We start from the raw sequence: 20,149 nt of genomic DNA, 5'->3' as shown, positions 1-20,149 counted from the left end.
AGGTTCCAAAAATTAAAAAACATGCTAGTATATTTTCATAATTAAGATAAATATCTTCTTTTTTAATTTTAAAAAATCAATTTTTCAAAAATATTTCCTCAAAATATTTCCTCATATATACATATCTATTACTTATAGCAGATAAATATCTTCATTAAAATTTTTTTAAGTGATACATATTAATATAAATTAAACAATATTTTCTTCGTCATCACTAAAAACACTATTAATTAACCGAGAGCGTTTTCTTTTTGGCAAGTTATCCTTATCCTCTGAGCATTTTTCTGCATTATCTTCAGATCCATGCTTTACCTTTTGCAAAATGTATGTAATTTTAGATTGCTTGCTTCTAGTTAAAAGGTCTTTATAAATTTCCTTATATGGTGCTAAGCACTTATGAAGAATAAAGCAAGTATGGAATAAGGGAAAAACATTCGGCAACATCAGAAGCAGAAGCGTCGCGATCTGGCAACATTGAAACAAGTTTCGAGAAGGACCACTGTATCGACAGAAGGCGAGAAGAGAAAATTTACATACTTAAGTACTAATAGTTCACGAAAATAATAATTTTCGTGAACTATTATTAGTTAAGTATGTAAAAATTTATTACATTTCCTGTTGTACGAGGGTTTTACCCAATTCTCGAACCGTGTCAGAGTGAATCCGTGCTATAAAAGTACCATGTTATACAGGGGATGGTACCAATTCTCAAACCGTGTTAGAGCGAATCCGTGCTATAGAAGTTCCGTGTTATACGGGGGTTACCTGTAATAGTTTTAAGCAGAGGTTGCAAACTGGCAGCTCAGCTTTAACAGGCCAGATACGACCTGTTAAGGCTTCATATCTGGCCTGTGGCCTTGATGATTTCTTTTCTAAAAATCAATGTTTCTAACAACTTGCAGGAATTAAAACAGAAAAAATTGAAATGTCTAACTGTTTATGTAAGTTGTAAAGACCTTTGTTAGAGCCTTTTTTAAATTACAGTATGTTTGGTTTACCAAATAATAATGAATACGGTCCATGTCTGATATACATCTATTTTACTGGTTCTTTGTTGTATTTGAGTTTGATACCCTTGTTTTAAAGAAACATAAAACACCACTTTAAAACATTTTTTATGAAGAATTTTAATGAATTAAAATTTATATAAAATACTTAAATATTTATTTTATAATAAAATGTTTAAATCATTTTATTTTAATATAAAATTCCAGATGGCTACTTCTAAAGGACATGTAACTGGTAATTTAAGATTTCAAGATGGAGAAAAGAATTATATTGATTGCTGTAATTCTACAGTTAGTTCAAATTAAAATTTTAAAAAATTAACTTAATAAAATGAAAACTGTAATATTAAAAATTGTGATAAGTATTTGTTAAAAATTCTATAAGCTAACAAATTGCATGTATTACATATAAAATAAAAAAGAGAGAAAGTTTTACTTAGACACAAGTAAATTGTGTGTAAAATATTTGTTCTGATGAAACACATCTTGGTTGACTTTTATGAAGAATGTTTGTATAATTTATTTGTGCTAATTTTTTTCTATTAAATTTTAAAATTACCTTTGTTGTAGTTATTTTTATAACTGATGTTTAAAAATATTTATACCTTTATTTTTATTTTGTAGGGAATACTTATTCCTGCAGATATTGAGAATATAACAAGTATCCTTTTATATTCACTGATATTATAAATTTATAAAATATTTTAAATAAAAATGTTATACATTTTCCATTAATTTGATGAATAATACTTTAATCTATAATAAATGATAAATGCTAATAACAGAAGTGGTTAGTCAAGTGAGTGCCAATCAGAGCCGGATTAACCCACTTTGAGGCCCTAGACATTTTCTTCTTCAAAGTCCCCTGTCGGCTCTTTCAATTAATAAATTTTGTTACTATTATTTCTATTAAATCGCATACGGACACTGCAGCTGCTTAATAAAAATAAAAGCAAAATTATTTAATAATATTTCACAGGATTTCACTGGAGTATATATAGTTAATATTATTCTTATCGCTATAAAAAAAATTCNAAAGATGCAACATTTCAAAAGCTACTAGATGAAAAATTTACAGTTCATTTGGGGCCTTGCATTATAATTACAGTAAAAAATTTTTTAAAGTTATATAATTTAATTAAAACTGTGACACTGATGATAATTTTGTTTATTTAAAAATTTCATTCTTTAGAAATAATAAGAAATAGTACATATTTTTTCAAAATATCAAATTTGGTGATATTAAAGTATGTCTAAATAGTTTATAAGTATATATTTTTTCTAATCGTAAAATCCATTAATACTCATAAAATAAAATAATCAAATAAATAATCAATAAATATCAAAACAAATAAAATAATCAATACCTCATTATAATGTTTAAGGAGTTATGTTCTTTATAATCTTTGATTAAACATACATTGGGTGATTGGTTAACAAATAGTTGGACTGAAAACAAATTGGACAATGAACACTTTTATAAAAGAATTTTATGTTCAAGTAATAAACACATGTTTGGATAATGAACATTTCACAGAACAAACACAAGAAGAAGCAATGTAAAATAACAAATACTGATGGTTTTCCATTGTCTCTAGGTGACAATTCGAAACCTTTGGAGTGCAAGAGACATCAACGTTCACACTCAATCCAATACTGATTGGATAGTATTTCTCCAAACTTTGAAATTCTCCCTTATAATTCTAGCTTTTTGTTTACCTTTCTGACTAATAAATTTTTACAGTCTTTGCAAGAATGTCTAGCACTCATTAAGTTTTGTGTCAGTTTTTATTTTCAAAAGGTGAGAGTTTAACTGTTCTATTGGATATTCGTTAATGTTTTAACACCAAAATTTTGAATTTCATTCAAGCCTCACATTTACATAATTATGTCATGTGCTAGTTCATTTCTGTTCTCTGAATTTTTGTGAGTGCTTTTCTGAACTTTTTACTGTATTTCAAATAGAAATTGATAATATTATGGAGCCTAAAAAGAGTAGAGTGTCAAGAACTGTGCTCACCATAAAAACTAAGCAAGAGATAATAGCCAAGGTAGAGAGTAGACAGTTGTCTGATGTTGCTAGGCAGTATGGTTTGAACAGGTCTACAGTAGGCACAATCTTAGCTAAGAAAGAAGACATACCAGAAGACTCAAGCAGCTAAAGGAGTAATGAAAATCACATCTGAGAAGCAAAGATGTGCCATCCATGGAAAAATGGAGAGATTACTTTTAATTTGGATAAAAGAAAGGGAAATGAAAAAAGATAATATTAATATGACTATCATTCATGAGAAAATTTTTGAAGAACTGAAGAAACAAATTCCACATTTGTCACATGAGGAGATAGAATTCAAGGCTACCACTGGATGGTTTGTAAAGTTTAGGAGATCTGGCATTAAACATGTAGTAATTCATGGTGAGTCTGTTAGTGAAGATAAAGAAGAAGCTGAGAAGGTCTGTCTGAAATTTGAAGGATTCATTAAAAAAGAAGGATATTGTCCACAGCAGATTTTCAATTGTGATGAAACTGGTATTTTGGAAGTGCCCGGGCATAAACCCAAGAATTGCTTATTGAGAATTGAATTTTTATATATGCAGTCAAGTCAAACCCAAAAAATATTCTTGGGCATAAACCCAAGAAAGATTGATTGACATTACTTTTGGAAGATAATGCTAGTGGTGATATGAAGCTTATAATAAAAAAATATTTAATTGTTAAATTTGCTTATTGAGAAATGAATTTTTATATATGCAGTCAAGTCTGCTTAATTAAGAGCACACCCTTGGGATCATTGCATCAAGCTCCCTCATTTGAAGTAACAAGTTCATTGAGGAGGTTGATAATGGTATTTTATTCTCTTCATTTTTTCATGTCTTAGAAGATCTGTGTAATTTATAACACACTTGGAAACATTAAACTTCATTATCACATACTGTAGTTTTTGGCTTACATACAGTTTATTTTGGCATTGCACTGCTGTGTCAATGTAAATATATTAATACAGTAACTATTCTTACTATACAACAACATCTCTGTAGTAACCATTATTAAAAATAAAATGCCAAAATAACAAAATTCTTCTGATACTAAGTTTTTTAAAAATGGTGAGTTTTTAGGTACTTTGTGGAATATAGTGCTAATTTTGTCTCATCTATAAGAGCTTTTATGTACAGAATTACAGCTGTGCCTCAATTCTATAGTGATATGATGGTCATGCAATGTCCTAGTTAAATTGATTTTGTTTGTTTCCTATATTTTGTAATTTAAATATTGTATTCAGTTTTATTTATTTCCAAATTGACATTTCATTCTCATTGTGTAATAGCTGAAGATGGCCTAAAATAGGCCAAAAGTTTTTATTTTAATAATTGTATTTTGGCTTATAGAAAAAAAAAGCAGTTTGTTTCCTATGCTTCATAAAATGGTGTTAGTTTTTTCTGAATTTATTGTTATGTATCAATGCTAAATATGAAGAGATGCCATTTTTGAAAACTTTTAAAGATTAAAATATTATTGCAAATGCTTGAAAAATGAATTTTGTACATTATTTTATTCAGTTGAATATAAAATTAGATAGATATTCTATAAAATTTGTCATTTACAGCCACTCCTCACTTAGTAACTAAGTTCCATTCCTATGATTAGGTTAAGTGAATTGGTCAATAAACGAGGAACTTAATCATTTTTATTTATTTTGGATAAATCTAAAGAATCTAAAGGAAACTCTAACTTGATAACTTTGTTTTAGTTTGCATCTTTTACATATTACAGAACATAAAAATACAATTGGCATAAATTATAAAAATGATGTACTAAAAAACTCATTCATTAAAAAAAATGAAATCCAAATTATTATTTTATTTTATTATTATTTATCACTGAATCTTTCAAATGGGATGCACAATAAAATACAAATTTATAAGTGAAATACGTAGTCTTGAAGATTGCAAATGCTTGGTGTAATGAATACTGATGAACTGTGGGAATGAGACCAAGATTAAGAAAGGGGATTCCCACACTGGAGTTAGTTGTAAGTCCAAGTGGTCATTAAATGAGTAGGTTGTTAAATGGGGAGTAGCTGTATAAATTTATTAGATATTTAAAGATTACTAAATAATATAAAATATTTTCTCAACTTTATTTAAAGATATAAGTTCAAATGCTAAGTTTATATTANGATGCCCAAGAGTCACAATTGCTCAGGATTATCATTTTCTGTGTCTGCAAGCACAGTGGTACAGGTCAATCACTGCACATTAGTTTGCTTTGGATTATGCAGCATCAACGAACTTAAAGTATGTCTAAATAGTTTATAAGTATATATTTTTTCTAATTGTAAAATCCATTAATACTCATAAAATAAAATAATCAAATAAATAATCAATAAATATCAAAACAAATAAAATAATCAATACCTCATTATAATGTTTAAGGAGTTATGTTCTTTATAATCTTTGATTAAACATACATTGGGTGATTGGTTAACAAATAGTTGGACTGAAAACAAATTGGACAATGAACACTTTTATAAAAGAATTTTATGTTCAAGTAATAAACACATGTTTGGATAATGAACATTTCACAGAACAAACACAAGAAGAAGCAATGTAAAATAACAAATACTGATGGTTTTCCATTGTCTCTAGGTGACAATTCGAAACCTTTGGAGTGCAAGAGACATCAACGTTCACACTCAATCCAATACTGATTGGATAGTATTTCTCCAAACTTTGAAATTCTCCCTTATAATTCTAGCTTTTTGTTTACCTTTCTGACTAATAAATTTTTACAGTCTTTGCAAGAATGTCTAGCACTCATTAAGTTTTGTGTCAGTTTTTATTTTCAAAAGGTGAGAGTTTAACTGTTCTATTGGATATTCGTTAATGTTTTAACACCAAAATTTTGAATTTCATTCAAGCCTCACATTTACATAATTATGTCATGTGCTAGTTCATTTCTGTTCTCTGAATTTTTGTGAGTGCTTTTCTGAACTTTTTACTGTATTTCAAATAGAAATTGATAATATTATGGAGCCTAAAAAGAGTAGAGTGTCAAGAACTGTGCTCACCATAAAAACTAAGCAAGAGATAATAGCCAAGGTAGAGAGTAGACAGTTGTCTGATGTTGCTAGGCAGTATGGTTTGAACAGGTCTACAGTAGGCACAATCTTAGCTAAGAAAGAAGACATACCAGAAGACTCAAGCAGCTAAAGGAGTAATGAAAATCACATCTGAGAAGCAAAGATGTGCCATCCATGGAAAAATGGAGAGATTACTTTTAATTTGGATAAAAGAAAGGGAAATGAAAAAAGATAATATTAATATGACTATCATTCATGAGAAAATTTTTGAAGAACTGAAGAAACAAATTCCACATTTGTCACATGAGGAGATAGAATTCAAGGCTACCACTGGATGGTTTGTAAAGTTTAGGAGATCTGGCATTAAACATGTAGTAATTCATGGTGAGTCTGTTAGTGAAGATAAAGAAGAAGCTGAGAAGGTCTGTCTGAAATTTGAAGGATTCATTAAAAAAGAAGGATATTGTCCACAGCAGATTTTCAATTGTGATGAAACTGGTATTTTGGAAGTGCCCGGGCATAAACCCAAGAATTGCTTATTGAGAATTGAATTTTTATATATGCAGTCAAGTCAAACCCAAAAAATATTCCTGGGCATAAACCCAAGAAAGATTGATTGACATTACTTTTGGAAGATAATGCTAGTGGTGATATGAAGCTTATCCAGCTTCTTGTCTATCATTCTGAGAACCCTAGAGCATTCAAAAAAATTCCATAATTAAAGAAAGACTGCCAGTGATGTGGAGATCGAATAAAAGGGCATGGGTTACGCAGGCTCTTTTCAAAGAATGGCTGTTTGAAGTTTGTGCTCCAAGCATCAAGGATTACCTTCAGACCAATGAATTGCCATTGAAAGCACTGTTGCTATTGGACAATGCACCAGGACATCCAAAGATCTTGAAGATAATTTGCTGGAAGACTTCCTGGCTGACAGTTCAGTTTCTGCCTTCAAATACCATTTCGTTGATTCAGCCAATAATGGATTGAGAGGTTTTCAGGTTTCAAGAAATTTGTACATTCGCACCCTGTTTCATCAGTGTTTTGAAGCATGTCGGTTTTCCTCAACAATGACATTAAAAACGTTTTGGAAAGAAAAATTTGATAGTGTTGAAACTGTACAGCTCATTCAAAAGGCATGGTCAGAAGTCACCAACGACAGTTGAATTCTGCTTGGTTAAAGCTGTGTCCTCTGCATTCAGAGAGACAGAGATGATATCTCTGAAGTTATGGATGAAATTGTGACAACTGCTGGAAATCTGGAATTTGAGGTGAATGAAGATGGCATTGAAGAGCTCATAATGGAACCTGAAACTGATCTGACGACAGAAGAACTCCAAGAACTCTTAATTAAATGAAGAACACAAAGAAACTCAGCGAGATGTGTTTTCTTCTGAAAAAGAGGAACAGGAAAGAGGATCAATGCCAACATCTGTTATTAAAGATATTTTGAAGAAGTGACAGGATGTCAGAACAACAGTCTTAGAATGGCATCTAAACCAGGTTGAGATTAATAGTCTTGGGATCTCTACAAGGACAATGCTATTAATTACTTCTGAAAAATCCTGAAAAAGAGAGAAAAGCAATTGACATTGAACAGATTCTTTAACATCTCACAAATGGGGGGAAAAAAACATGACTGATAAAAATGCAAGACTGTGTTTATATATATATTTTTATTATTACATATAAATAAACATAGTAAAAAAGTATATAATTTTTTAGTTATTTACTTGGGTCTCCAGAACGAATTAATCAAATTCCCATAAAAATCTTTGGTAAATTGATAATTGGTTAACGATCAATTTATGTAGTGAACATGTTCTTGGAACGAATTATGTTCATTAACTGATCACCCATTGTATTTTAAGAAAGTGATTTCTCAACTTCAGATCAAATCAATTATATTCTATAATCCTTTAAAATTATAGAATATAATGTGTAATTTTATAAATACTTAATATTTTTAAATAAAATCTTCAAAACATCAAATAATTTAGGAGGTAGTCAGTGGACCCCAAGAGTCAGATATTCTTGTTACATAAATACACTCATGTCCAAAAGTTAAGCAACAAAGTGAAAAATTTACATATTTGGCTAAATAAACATGTAGCTGAAAAATTTGCATGCATGACAGATACATGAATATGAAAACTAGCCAGGAGAAAAAATTTTGCATATCGACATTTTTAGCAAGGAAACATGTCAGGTATAAAAATGGTCTGTTTTGTGCAGAGCCTGTATCTCTGCTTTACAGACTCGAGAAGCAAACTCAAGATAGCCAAATTTTGAAAAATGAGTAGACAACATGATCTAAGATGACAACATGACGAATGCCAGCAGATTATGGAAGGCAATAGGGCATCTTGAAGCAACAGTCAGAAGTAGCCCAAGTCTTAAATGCCAATTGTTCTATAATTTGCTGCCATTGGAACCGATATTAAAATGAAGGAACAGTGTCACGAAGACTAGTAAGTGGATGCCCAAGAGTCACAATTGCTCAGGATTATCATTTTCTGTGTCTGCAAGCACAGTGGTACAGGTCAATCACTGCACATTAGTTTGCTTTGGATTATGCAGCATCAACAGGAAGAGCAGTATCTCAGCAAACTGTTTACACGTGGCTTGAGATCACCTTATGAATAATTTTTATCTACTTTTTTCGCTTAGTTGCTTAACTTTTGGACACTGAGTGTATAACAGAAATAGATTTTAAATAATACATGATAAAGTTTGATATTAATTCTTAAAACAAAATAAATGTATTGAATCTAATGAATTTTAGTTTAAAAACAATTTGACCAAGAAATATTGTAAATTATAATCTTAAGTATTATTTATAACCACATAAAAATAAGACAAGCCTGTATCTTATGAAAAAAAGAAAAAACATTAAAGAAATGATGTTAGATGTAAAGAGTTCTAGCCTGTTTCAACAACAGGATCTGTTGAACAGGATTAAAAATATAGCAGCCACTCATGGATACAACCAAAACACCATCACCTTAGTTAATAGATACAACCACATAAGACACCCAAAAAAAGATAAACTATTGCCATCCATAACCACAATGGTAACATACAACAAGATGCAGGATAACTTCTTCAGAAAGGCTGCACCTTTCTGAAGAATGATGCAGCCTTTTAGATGGGGCAACAAACAACTAATCTATAATACAGATAACAACTTATTACATAATGACAAGGACCCAATTGGTTCTACCACAGTCCTAGAGTGTACGAAATGCCCTTTATTCTAGGTCTAGAAAACAGTCAGCAAAATATATAGGGTGCACCTCCCAAAATCTTCCTACCAGGCTCAAGGAGCATTTGTACAATGTACGTAAAGGGAAAAGACCACAATGCTGGCTATTATGGCATTGGTTCCCGAGAATGTATCACATTTTGTGGATGCACAACTCATAGAAACTTCCAAGAACCAACATGCTGGAAAACTCTGGAAAAAATAACTATATACAAAAATAGTATTAAGAATTCATGCATTAATTATAAGAATGCCACTAGCTTAGCAGCATAGAAATTTCTTATAAACAACAATGGGGACAAAATTACATTCTAGTTATTGTTGTATATATTTAACAGATCTGTGATTATCATCATTTGTATTTTATGATGTATATTTTTGTATTTTATGGTATTTTTATTATTATTTTCTGTATTTATTTATTTATTTCATCTACATTAGGAAATGTCGCGGGACAGCAAATGTCCTCCCCGGATAAATAACAAGACCCATAACAAAAAAGATAAAATACATATTTGTTTTTTGTTATATTTTTTAGTATTTTTTTTGTTTTATTTATGTTATTTTAGTTATTGGTCATTGATCCACATTTAGAACATTGTTAAAAACATTAATATTTAAATTTAAAAAGAATTCTATTACATATTTGATCCTAATGAAGGCTACTTAGATAGTTTGAAACATATGATAAATAAATTGTTGCTGGAACAGACTAGAACTCTTACATATACTCCAATAAAGAAGTTTATTAATGAAATGATATTAGTTTAATTTAAAATTTAATATTTGGTAATTAACATAATAGTTTATTATGTTACAATAATTTATTCCAATTGCATTACTAATGGTATTTTGTTCTAAAATATATATAATTTACACATTTTTTGTTGATATGATTAATGCTAACGCTAAATTATTTTTCTTATATTTAAAGGGAAAAGGTTTTCCAGATATAAATACTAGAAAATTGATACATAAACTATGGAATATACTTCATATTCCTGTTTTGGCTTTAGCAGATGCAGATCCTCATGGTAAATTATTGAAAGTTATTAAAAAAAATTATTTTATTGAATATTATAATATTTTATAATTTATTACAATTTGAAGAAAATAGATTAAAATTATAAAAGAAAAAAATACAGGACAATCAAAAAGTTTACATTAAGGCAGTAGGGCATGGTAGATAGTACATTCAATTTAGAAGAAATTGCCACTGCATTAAGGCAATTGTTCCATTGACAAAGTATATTTTCAAGATAAAAGTATTGCAGTTGTGATGTGAGAATAAAGTTTGATGTTACAGTTTCAAGTGTTTGTTCTTTGTAGTGAACATGTCCCTTTTTTTATATCACCCATACACAATAAGACAAAACATTACTAGTTTGAATATCATTAGCATATATTATTTTAGTGCTTAGTCTACTGGCAGTTATTTTGGAGTACGGTACTCAGCAGGCTTAAAGCTTGAAACTCCATTTAAAAAAAATGCATGCAGCTTGCCAGAAATTGAAACTTATGAAGTTTACATATGGCCCTCATCCAAAAAAATATTTTTTATTACTGTTGTAAGGTAAGCTTGGATGAATAGAAAAAAAAATCCACTTGCCTTATAAGTTATGGATATATACATACTAGGCAAATGGAGAGGATTGATCACATTGCAGGAAATCCATCTTGCTTTCCTCAAGTAGGCAACATTTTGATCTGCCCATCTTGAACTTTGAAGGTTATTAACCTGATGCCCTGCTATTGAAACCTCCAAGCACTCCACTGTAACAGAAATTGCTTATTTTTTTCTTTTTTGAGAGGAAGTCTGTTATTTGTGCACATTTCTCTTATATGGCAGACTTGACTAATTTTTCTAGTGTAAAACTACAAAGAATTATATAATTTACAGGGCTCCCACTTGGCCTACCTTTCATACTTTTGAGTGTAAAATTTTGGATATATATATATATGAATGGAAAAAAAGATCATGCATGACAGATACATGAATATGAAAACTAGCCAGGAGAAAAAATTTTGCATATCGACATTTTTAGCAAGGAAACATGTCAGGTATAAAAATGGTCTGTTTTGTGCAGAGCCTGTATCTCTGCTTTACAGACTCGAGAAGCAAACTCAAGATAGCCAAATTTTGAAAAATGAGTAGACAACATGATCTAAGATGACAACATGACGAATGCCAGCAGATTATGGAAGGCAATAGGGCATCTTGAAGCAACAGTCAGAAGTAGCCCAAGTCTTAAATGCCAATTGTTCTATAATTTGCTGCCATTGGAACCGATATTAAAATGAAGGAACAGTGTCACGAAGACTAGTAAGTGGATGCCCAAGAGTCACAATTGCTCAGGATTATCATTTTCTGTGTCTGCAAGCACAGTGGTACAGGTCAATCACTGCACATTAGTTTGCTTTGGATTATGCAGCATCAACAGGAAGAGCAGTATCTCAGCAAACTGTTTACACGTGGCTTGAGATCACCTTATGAATAATTTTTATCTACTTTTTTCGCTTAGTTGCTTAACTTTTGGACACTGAGTGTATAACAGAAATAGATTTTAAATAATACATGATAAAGTTTGATATTAATTCTTAAAACAAAATAAATGTATTGAATCTAATGAATTTTAGTTTAAAAACAATTTGACCAAGANGTAAACACTGTTACAGTGTATATATATATACACTGTTTTTTAAATCTTTTCTTCATTCAAATTCATTACTTTAGACTGGATCAGAAATTCTTTGTAGACTTGTGTTTTTGAATTACTATAACTTCTATGCATTTGGAGCTAGAACTATTAATATTTAAAATGATTAAGACAAAACCTTTCTCACTTAGTTTCTAGCCATTTACACACTGAGTACAAACGTTTTTGGCCTTCTTAATAGGCCTTCTTCAGGTAACTGTGGTCTGTTAGAACATCTGTTGGTAGATATTCATTTGTACTCAGTGTGTAAATGGCTAGACTCTAAGTGAGAAAGGTTTTGTCTTAGTCATTACTATAACTGTTTTTCATCTTAGTTTGTTGTCCACATCTCACAGAAAAACTGTACAGTATTACATATATAACATGAATTTTAAAGCACACATGTGCTAATTTGGTTACAAGAAAGCATTGGTAAACTTGACATATTTAAAAACTTGATATTGCCACACAGAATATCTTTTCATTTATAATTGTGCACCTCAATACCCTTCATTTACACGTCCCACAAGAAAGGTAGATGCCATATGTCTGAGAGCAATTTTGAATATTCTACAGATGTATAGAACATTTCATAAACTTTTGCATCAACCCAATAAAAGGTACTGTATTTGTTTATATTTGATCAAATTTTTGATAAATTCTGAATGTAATATTTAGAAATAATAAATTTAGTGAAACATGTTTACTATTAAAAATATTTAAAGTTTATTGTTTTCTTTACAGCCTATATGCTAATCTATGTTTTTTTATATAGGTGTAGAAATTGTGTGTGTGTATAAATTTGGTTCATTAGTGAGATGTTTTCTTAACATAATTTTAAAACTTTATTCTTAAAATTTTGTATTAAAAAACTGCTTAGAAATAATAAAGTATTAAAAGTTTCATATTTTGTTTTGTTTAATTTGAATAAAAATAATATGTTAAATTTTATTAATAATAGTCATTAGCACACAATTCTGATAATTTGGCTGTACCTTGTTTAAAATGGATTGGCATTCATCCTACTGATATAGATAGGTAAACTATGAAAATTTTTATTGAAAATGAAAATAATGAATTATAATTTAATTTGTTATAAATAACTTTATCTGTTTTAAAAAATTAATTTTTAAGATAAGATTTATTTGTTTATTTCCTGTTTAAAAATGTTTTGTTAAGACAGTTTCAAGAATATTTTTGTCAAATAATATTATGCAATTCAATATTTTAAAAAGTGCATTATAACAATAAATTGCATTAGAATGCAAAAATTCACGTAAACATTAAAGTATTAATTATTTGATTTTAAAAATATTTGTATTTTCTAGATTACATATTCCTGAAAAAGCATTATTACCTCTTACAAAACATGATATCAGCAAAGCTAATGTTTTACTTAAAAGAATTTATATTCAGCAAAATCCCATATGGGAGCATCAGGTAAATGCAGCAAAAAATATTAATTTTTCATTATAATTATATCTAAATAGTTTTTATCTTGACAACCTCTTTTATGAGCTCTTCCTTTTATCTGATTAGATCTTCGTTTCTTTTTCCTTTTTTCTTCTCTTTGATCTCCTGCTTTTCTTTCAAATATTTTTCTACCCTTCTGCATATAACTCTTGATTCTTCTGATGGCATCATTAAATGTGTTCTTTATACTCTGAAATAATTTTTAGTATCAATCATTCATAATTGGTAAAGTTCAATCCTTTGAATATAGCTTTATCAATTACAGATGATTTTCTTGCAGTGTGGATTCATCATGATTGCATTTCTTTTGTTATCAAGAGAAACCTAAATTACCTAAATAATATTGAAGTTCATTACTTATAAGTGCTTTCTTTTTACATATTATTAAAAATGAAATAATTTGCATATAGAAATCTTTGAATTTTATTATCAGTCATCACAAAAATAGTAATGTAGTAATAACAGTCAGGAGTGTGAAAATTTTCTACCAAAAAAAAGTATATATAATTTGCTAGACAAAGTATTATACTCAGTTTAATGTCTAAATGAAATATAGGCAATAACTATATACTTAAGTACATGGCATCTTCACATTTTCAAGAGTGAAGATTACATATCACTTTGTTCTTTGGAATTAAGCACAGAATTGTTATGGAGAACTTATCATACAGTAATTACATGTTACATTTGTGCCCTTGACAATCAAACTGTTATAATACTATAATACATTTCTTACACCAGATACTACAATATTAATTTTTTACGTTTCATTTCATTTAATTCAACAATTGCTTAAAAATTATATATTGAATGTATATATAATGTTATAGTTTTCACTTTCATTTTAAATGTGTCTCTTGAATCATTTAGAAATCTCTCAATACTAGTAACCAAAATATTGTTAGAAAAATTATCAATATTATAAATTATAATATAGATTATATCAATTTTACAAATTTTTTGATGTTTTTTCCCACCTTGCCACACTGAGTCTTACATCATGCTTACCATAAGTTACATTAATCTGCAGCAAGAGGAGTAGATCTAACATGTATAGGCTTGATCATCCATGAAAATGATCATCCATGAAAAAATTCCTGAAAGTCTAATTTGGACTTGAAACCAGGTATGAGAAGTAGATATACTTAAGCACTTCAGCTATTCAGTAAACTGTATTTTCTGATCTTCAAAACAGAATGATGGATATTCTTGAATCAGTTGTATTTCCTTTTCAATATCTGTTTATAACATTACATAAAGAATGATAGTTTCAAAGAAATAGATCAATAAATTTTAATTTTTTATATTTTTAAAGGTTTTAAAATGATAGAAAATATTGCCTATTAAAAAGAAAAAAAAACTACATTTTAATTTCTGTCATATTTGGTGAACAAATTGCTAAAAAGATTGATGTGAAAAAAAATTTTTTTTTACTTTCCAGTCAGTTAGTTGAAGTATAATTTACAGAATTCTTATATTAAAAAAATCGTTTTGTAAACTATATTTTATCTTAATGGCGATGATAGTTAACTGTGAACTTTAGTTCTTAATCGTTGTTTTTATTAGAAAAATAAATTTAACTTTACTGAGTAACTTTTTTAATTAATTAGAATCTAACATCTAAATTATTAAATGAAACCTAAATTTAATTCTCAAAGAAATATTTCTGCCTAAAATTGAGTTAGAAAACAGCAAAGCTCAGGAACTTATAGGCCTATAGAAAACAAGATGTAATTTCTCAATTTATGCGTATCTTTCTTTTCAATTTAGTGTATGTAGGTGTGCAAGTTTCGACAAGAATTATACTATTTCTTCGTAATTTTATGCGGATAAACTGTAATAGTCTATCCCGCAGAAAATTGTTAGAATGGATGTAAAAACTTCAGCACAATCCATCTCACCATGCATCTACCAAAAGGCAATTGAAAGCGCGACACTGATGTACAGTTTAGACCAGGCATGACCAACATACGGCCCGCGGGCCGGATCCGGCCCGTCTAATGAATTTATGTGGCCCGCGATCAATCTTTCAATATTAGCTACTCAAGTCCGAATAGCTCGATGAAAAATTCTGACGCCTAAAAAAAAAAGGTCAACAACTCACTGTGCATTTAGAGTTATTACAAATCTCGTAAGTACAGCGTAGAATGCTGATAAAGCATGATAATGTGAAAAATGTATCTGTAATCTCTATCTACAATTCAGTCTCTACGAGGTGACACCACAATGAGATCTGGCACCACCTGAAAATCTTCCTAGGGCAGCCTCTGGTTCGGCCCGTGGAAAAAGTTTTCTTTCCAATTAGGCCGGGGGCAAAAACTGTTTGCCACCCCTGGTTTAGACAGTAGCATATCAAATATTAAAACGATACTTCTATTTCACTTCATTTTATGTGTGATTATAAAATAAGTAAAATGAATAAATGGAATAACGAGAGGAAATCGTCTAACTTCATGTTTGGAAGATACAAATGCCATATTAAATACGATTTCAATTTATAATACTGTTAAATTCATCAGAAATGATATTGCAGACTCAAAATTCGTTCTACTTTTTCCACTTTCCCTCAAAGATTCGCTCTGTATGAACTAAGCTTAAAATTCAGACATTAAAATTATTTTTATCTATTTTTTTTTTTTTAGTTGATTTTAACAATTATTATTATTTTATCAATATTGTTTGATGAAATAAATGAAACGATATGATATATATATATTTGGTCCTTGGCACCAACTGGTTTAAATGAAAAATGTGCTTCCTTCTGCAGTTTTTAAAGTCTTAATTGACTTTTTTCGCCTTGTGGGTACTAAGAGGGCCTCTTTTCAGCAAGCCCATAATGGAACGGCTAGATGGTGAGGATGGGGGCCCGACATATCCGGACGGTCCATCCCGAAATATTCCTGTTGTTTTTTGACCTGTCCGGATTCGATCTCTGGTCCCCAGATTGGTAAGCTGACACATTAACTGCTTTGGCCATCAGACCATCGAAGATTTATTTTACTGTTGTCTTTCACTCAAAGTTATACGCATAAAATTTGTATTATTATTTGATATCACTTTAATTAACATAAAATGAATTTATATAGGCTACTAAAGTTTTAAAAATAAAGAAAATAAAGCAGAATTGTAATAATGTCATCTTTAGTTTCGGTATCTTTAACAGCATGACAGAAAGTAACGCTTTTGTGTGTAAACAAACCAAAATATTTCACAGTTGAGCTGGGGATGTCATTTTAAATGATTGTAATCATTTTTAATAATCAAAATTCACTTTATAAATATGGAAAAAAAACAATGAACTTATAATTTATTAGGGTGACAATTATCATATCACTTGCCTTAACCGTCGACATTTTCTGAAATAATGATCTTAAATATAGCTGGCAGTGGTGCCCAAACTATAGTCTTCAGGGCAAATCCAGCACGTGAATGTATTTGACATACCACTTATAAATGATAGAAGGAGGCCTACTTTTTGTTTAGCTTACCTGGAATATACAGAATATTTGTGGTCCGCCACCTAGGACCAATGACCAATTTGGCCCATCGAAAAGTTTAGACCCACTATCGATATACAACGCTATATAAACGCTATATAAAGTTGTATTTTTAGCATAGAATCCAAAAATGTTGACATTTTGATAAGATTCTATGCTAAAAATTAATTCCATTTGAAATTTCGACGGGCAACTGACTATAGGCCAGTTCTGCCAAATATCAGAAGGACCTGTGCCAAAGTGGGCCGGTACTGTTAAAAATTGTATAGGCCTACGTAAAAGTGCTGTTCATTGAAATTTCCAAGTATTATTTGTTAGTTATATTCAAATGTAAATACTTATTTATTCAATTATTGTATAAATATTTTTCAGTTTTTATTTTACGCTCCTTTCATCCTTTTGTTTTTTATATTATTAATAATAATTTTTTAAAATACAGTAGAACCTCGAAAACTCGGCCTAATGTGGACCGAAGGGTGGCCGAGTTTGTGAAAATGCCGGGTTATCGGGAATGGGGTTAAAAAAAATAAGTACGAGTGTTTCCTCAGAAAATACTGTACTGTACTTGTATGTATTGTTTACNAGTTACTGTTTAAATTGTTTTATTGTAAAAGTATATTTTATTTAGGATATAATTTACACAACTTTGAGAGAAATTCTTACTTTTATTGACATAAGAAAATGATGAATCGATTTCATAACTTCCATTTTTTTTTTATCTGAGAAATATTTTAATAGACAATTTTGATGAACGATATAGACTATACTATCTTTATATCTATAAAAGTTTTCTCCTGTATATAATTAGATACTTATTTTCTCTACCGATAATAAAATTAGTCGTAAATTACCTCAGTATCTGTTTCTGTAACTCATTTTATTTTTCGTTAACTGTATAATGGTATGTAATTATCAGGGCGATGCTTTTAATATGAAACTAATTGTTTATCAAGAAAAGAGTTTCTTTTCTATTGCGCACAAATGCGAATGTAATCAAAATAGATAGTAAGATAATAAATGAATTCTTTATTCATTTCTTTTTAGGTCGTTCTTATCTGATAGAAGATGCTTAAAGGTAATTATATGTTCTTATGTGGGAGGGGGCCCGGTAAGAAGAAAATGTCTAGGGCCCCAAAGTGGGTTAATCCGGCCCTGAGTAAAAAGGACAATTTCCTATTGACTACGGGTAAAAAGGGCAAATCAATCTTTTATAAACGCATTACTGTAGCAAGAATATCTAAATTTTAATTTGGCGCCATATTTCAGGACCCTAAATTGCCAGTGTGGCGCAGCGCAGAACAACTTTCCAGATGTTCTGAAAACTGGAGGATTTCCCCAAAAAAATTCCCCGAAGAAAAATGTCTGAAGAATTATGGCGCCCACCGTAGTGGGCTCCAAAATTCAAATTTGCCCAGGCCCTATGAAGCTATAACACCACTGGATATTGTTAGACTCAAAATCATGCCCCAGTCCGTCGCTGAATTTCGGAATTGACCCCCATCTCCAAGAGGAGTTCTTTAGTTAATTGGGCTGCAATTTGAAAAAATTGTAGGCCTATAAAATCCCACTGTCATCCGCCTGTCTTTCCTTAATCTCAAGAACGGAGTTAGATAGATGGAATCAGAGACCAGATATGGAAACCTTAGGGGCAGGAGGCCCCGATTAACTATGTGAGAACTTCCGATCTAAACCGGAAGTCACGTTATTTTAATTCAAAAATTCCCCGAGAGATGTTAGATAGATGACCGGCACGATTCTATTGTTAAAGGAAAAGTATGATGTACTGGGACAAGCCACTCTAATTTGAGGTGGAAAGCATATATTTTAAGTTAAATAAATTTAAAATATGATTAAAAATTGCAGCCCGCATTGTGACATCGTCACAATAATTGCTCGTTTAACAGTGTATTTCCCAACTTGAGCGTTGACGAAAAAACTGTTTAATCATCGAGTGAATAACGGGATGTTAAGAAATAACGTGTTGTTTGGAAAATGTGGACTCTGAATCAGATAATGAAAACATTGATAGATGAAAGCTTATAGGCCTAAATGTACTATTATATTATTGTTTTAATTTTTTAATTTAAATTTTATTTAAATTAAAAAATTATATTTACCTTTTTAAAAATTATTTTATATAATTTATTTTATTATAGTTTTTTAGTATTTATGATAAATTACTTTTATTACTTTACTCCATATTAAGTACAACTTTGATATACATTTGATTTTATTTATTTTTTTCATTATAATGTATTGATTTACTATCATAATGAAGGCTTCTCATATTTTTAATCTATGATTTTTAAGATAATTGCATTACTAAATATACAAAGCATTCTAAACCGTAATGCACAAGTAAAGAATTTCTTTTAATATAACAATAATTGCCTTTTTTAGAAATTTCTTACATTTAAAATAGAGTGTTATAAACTATAATTAAAATGTATTTAAATCAGTTATTGTTTATAGTGAACATCTATTACGTTAGATGAAAATTTTTTGATAATTGTTTATTTAATTTGAAGAGATTTTTAAATAATATTTAAAGATATTCTACTAATATTTCAGATAAAAACAATATTAAAGCTAAATAAAAAAGCAGAAATCCAAAGCCTATGTGAAATATCAGATACTTTTTTATGCAATGTTTATCTGCCAGCAAAAATACGACTGGGAGGATGGATTTAATATTTTTGAATCATAAATTAGAATATTTTAAATCTAGAAAATAGTCATATGTCATGATAATAAATTTTATAACAGTAATCAGTATTAATTGATGTAAATTCTATAATATTCCTATTTGTTAATATTTATATTTATTTCAATTTGTAATCTGTTAAAAAAAAGTATAAAAATATGTAAAGTTGAAATGAATGTTATATTATTTCTTTATTTAAAATAGCATTTTTTCTTGTTTAAAATTTAATGATTAAATAAAATTTTAATTGAAAATTCAAGTTTACATTATTTAAGTTTGTTTTCAAACATACAAAAACAGCTTTTTTTAGTTTAAGAAGTAAGAAGTCAACTTATTAAATTTGATTAAATAAAAGAAAAATAAGCAAAACAGAAAGATATCTGCTTTTGGATATAAATTCAATCCATTATGAATATTTCAAATTTTATT

General features: G+C 29.4%; 1 protein-coding gene across 1 annotated transcript; it reads left to right on the top strand.

The window, feature by feature from the left end:
* Positions 1-1,214: 1,214 nt before the first annotated feature.
* On the top strand, positions 1,215-19,783 carry LOC111612579 (meiotic recombination protein SPO11-like; the record flags this gene model as incomplete). The annotated part of the gene is made up of 8 exons (XM_023353810.1): positions 1,215-1,298; positions 1,632-1,668; positions 2,047-2,114; positions 10,285-10,384; positions 12,822-12,859; positions 13,008-13,084; positions 13,375-13,486; positions 19,588-19,783. Coding segments are annotated over 8 exons (636 nt in total), but the record flags the coding sequence as incomplete, so codon positions are not given.
* Positions 19,784-20,149: the final 366 nt, after the last annotated feature.

This window comes from Centruroides sculpturatus, unplaced genomic scaffold (assembly GCF_000671375.1).
Source record: "Centruroides sculpturatus isolate CEXI.00-Female unplaced genomic scaffold, Cexi_2.0 scaffold1713, whole genome shotgun sequence".
NCBI classification, from domain to species: domain Eukaryota; kingdom Metazoa; phylum Arthropoda; class Arachnida; order Scorpiones; family Buthidae; genus Centruroides; species Centruroides sculpturatus.
This window is presented reverse-complemented; position numbering and strand designations above follow the sequence as displayed.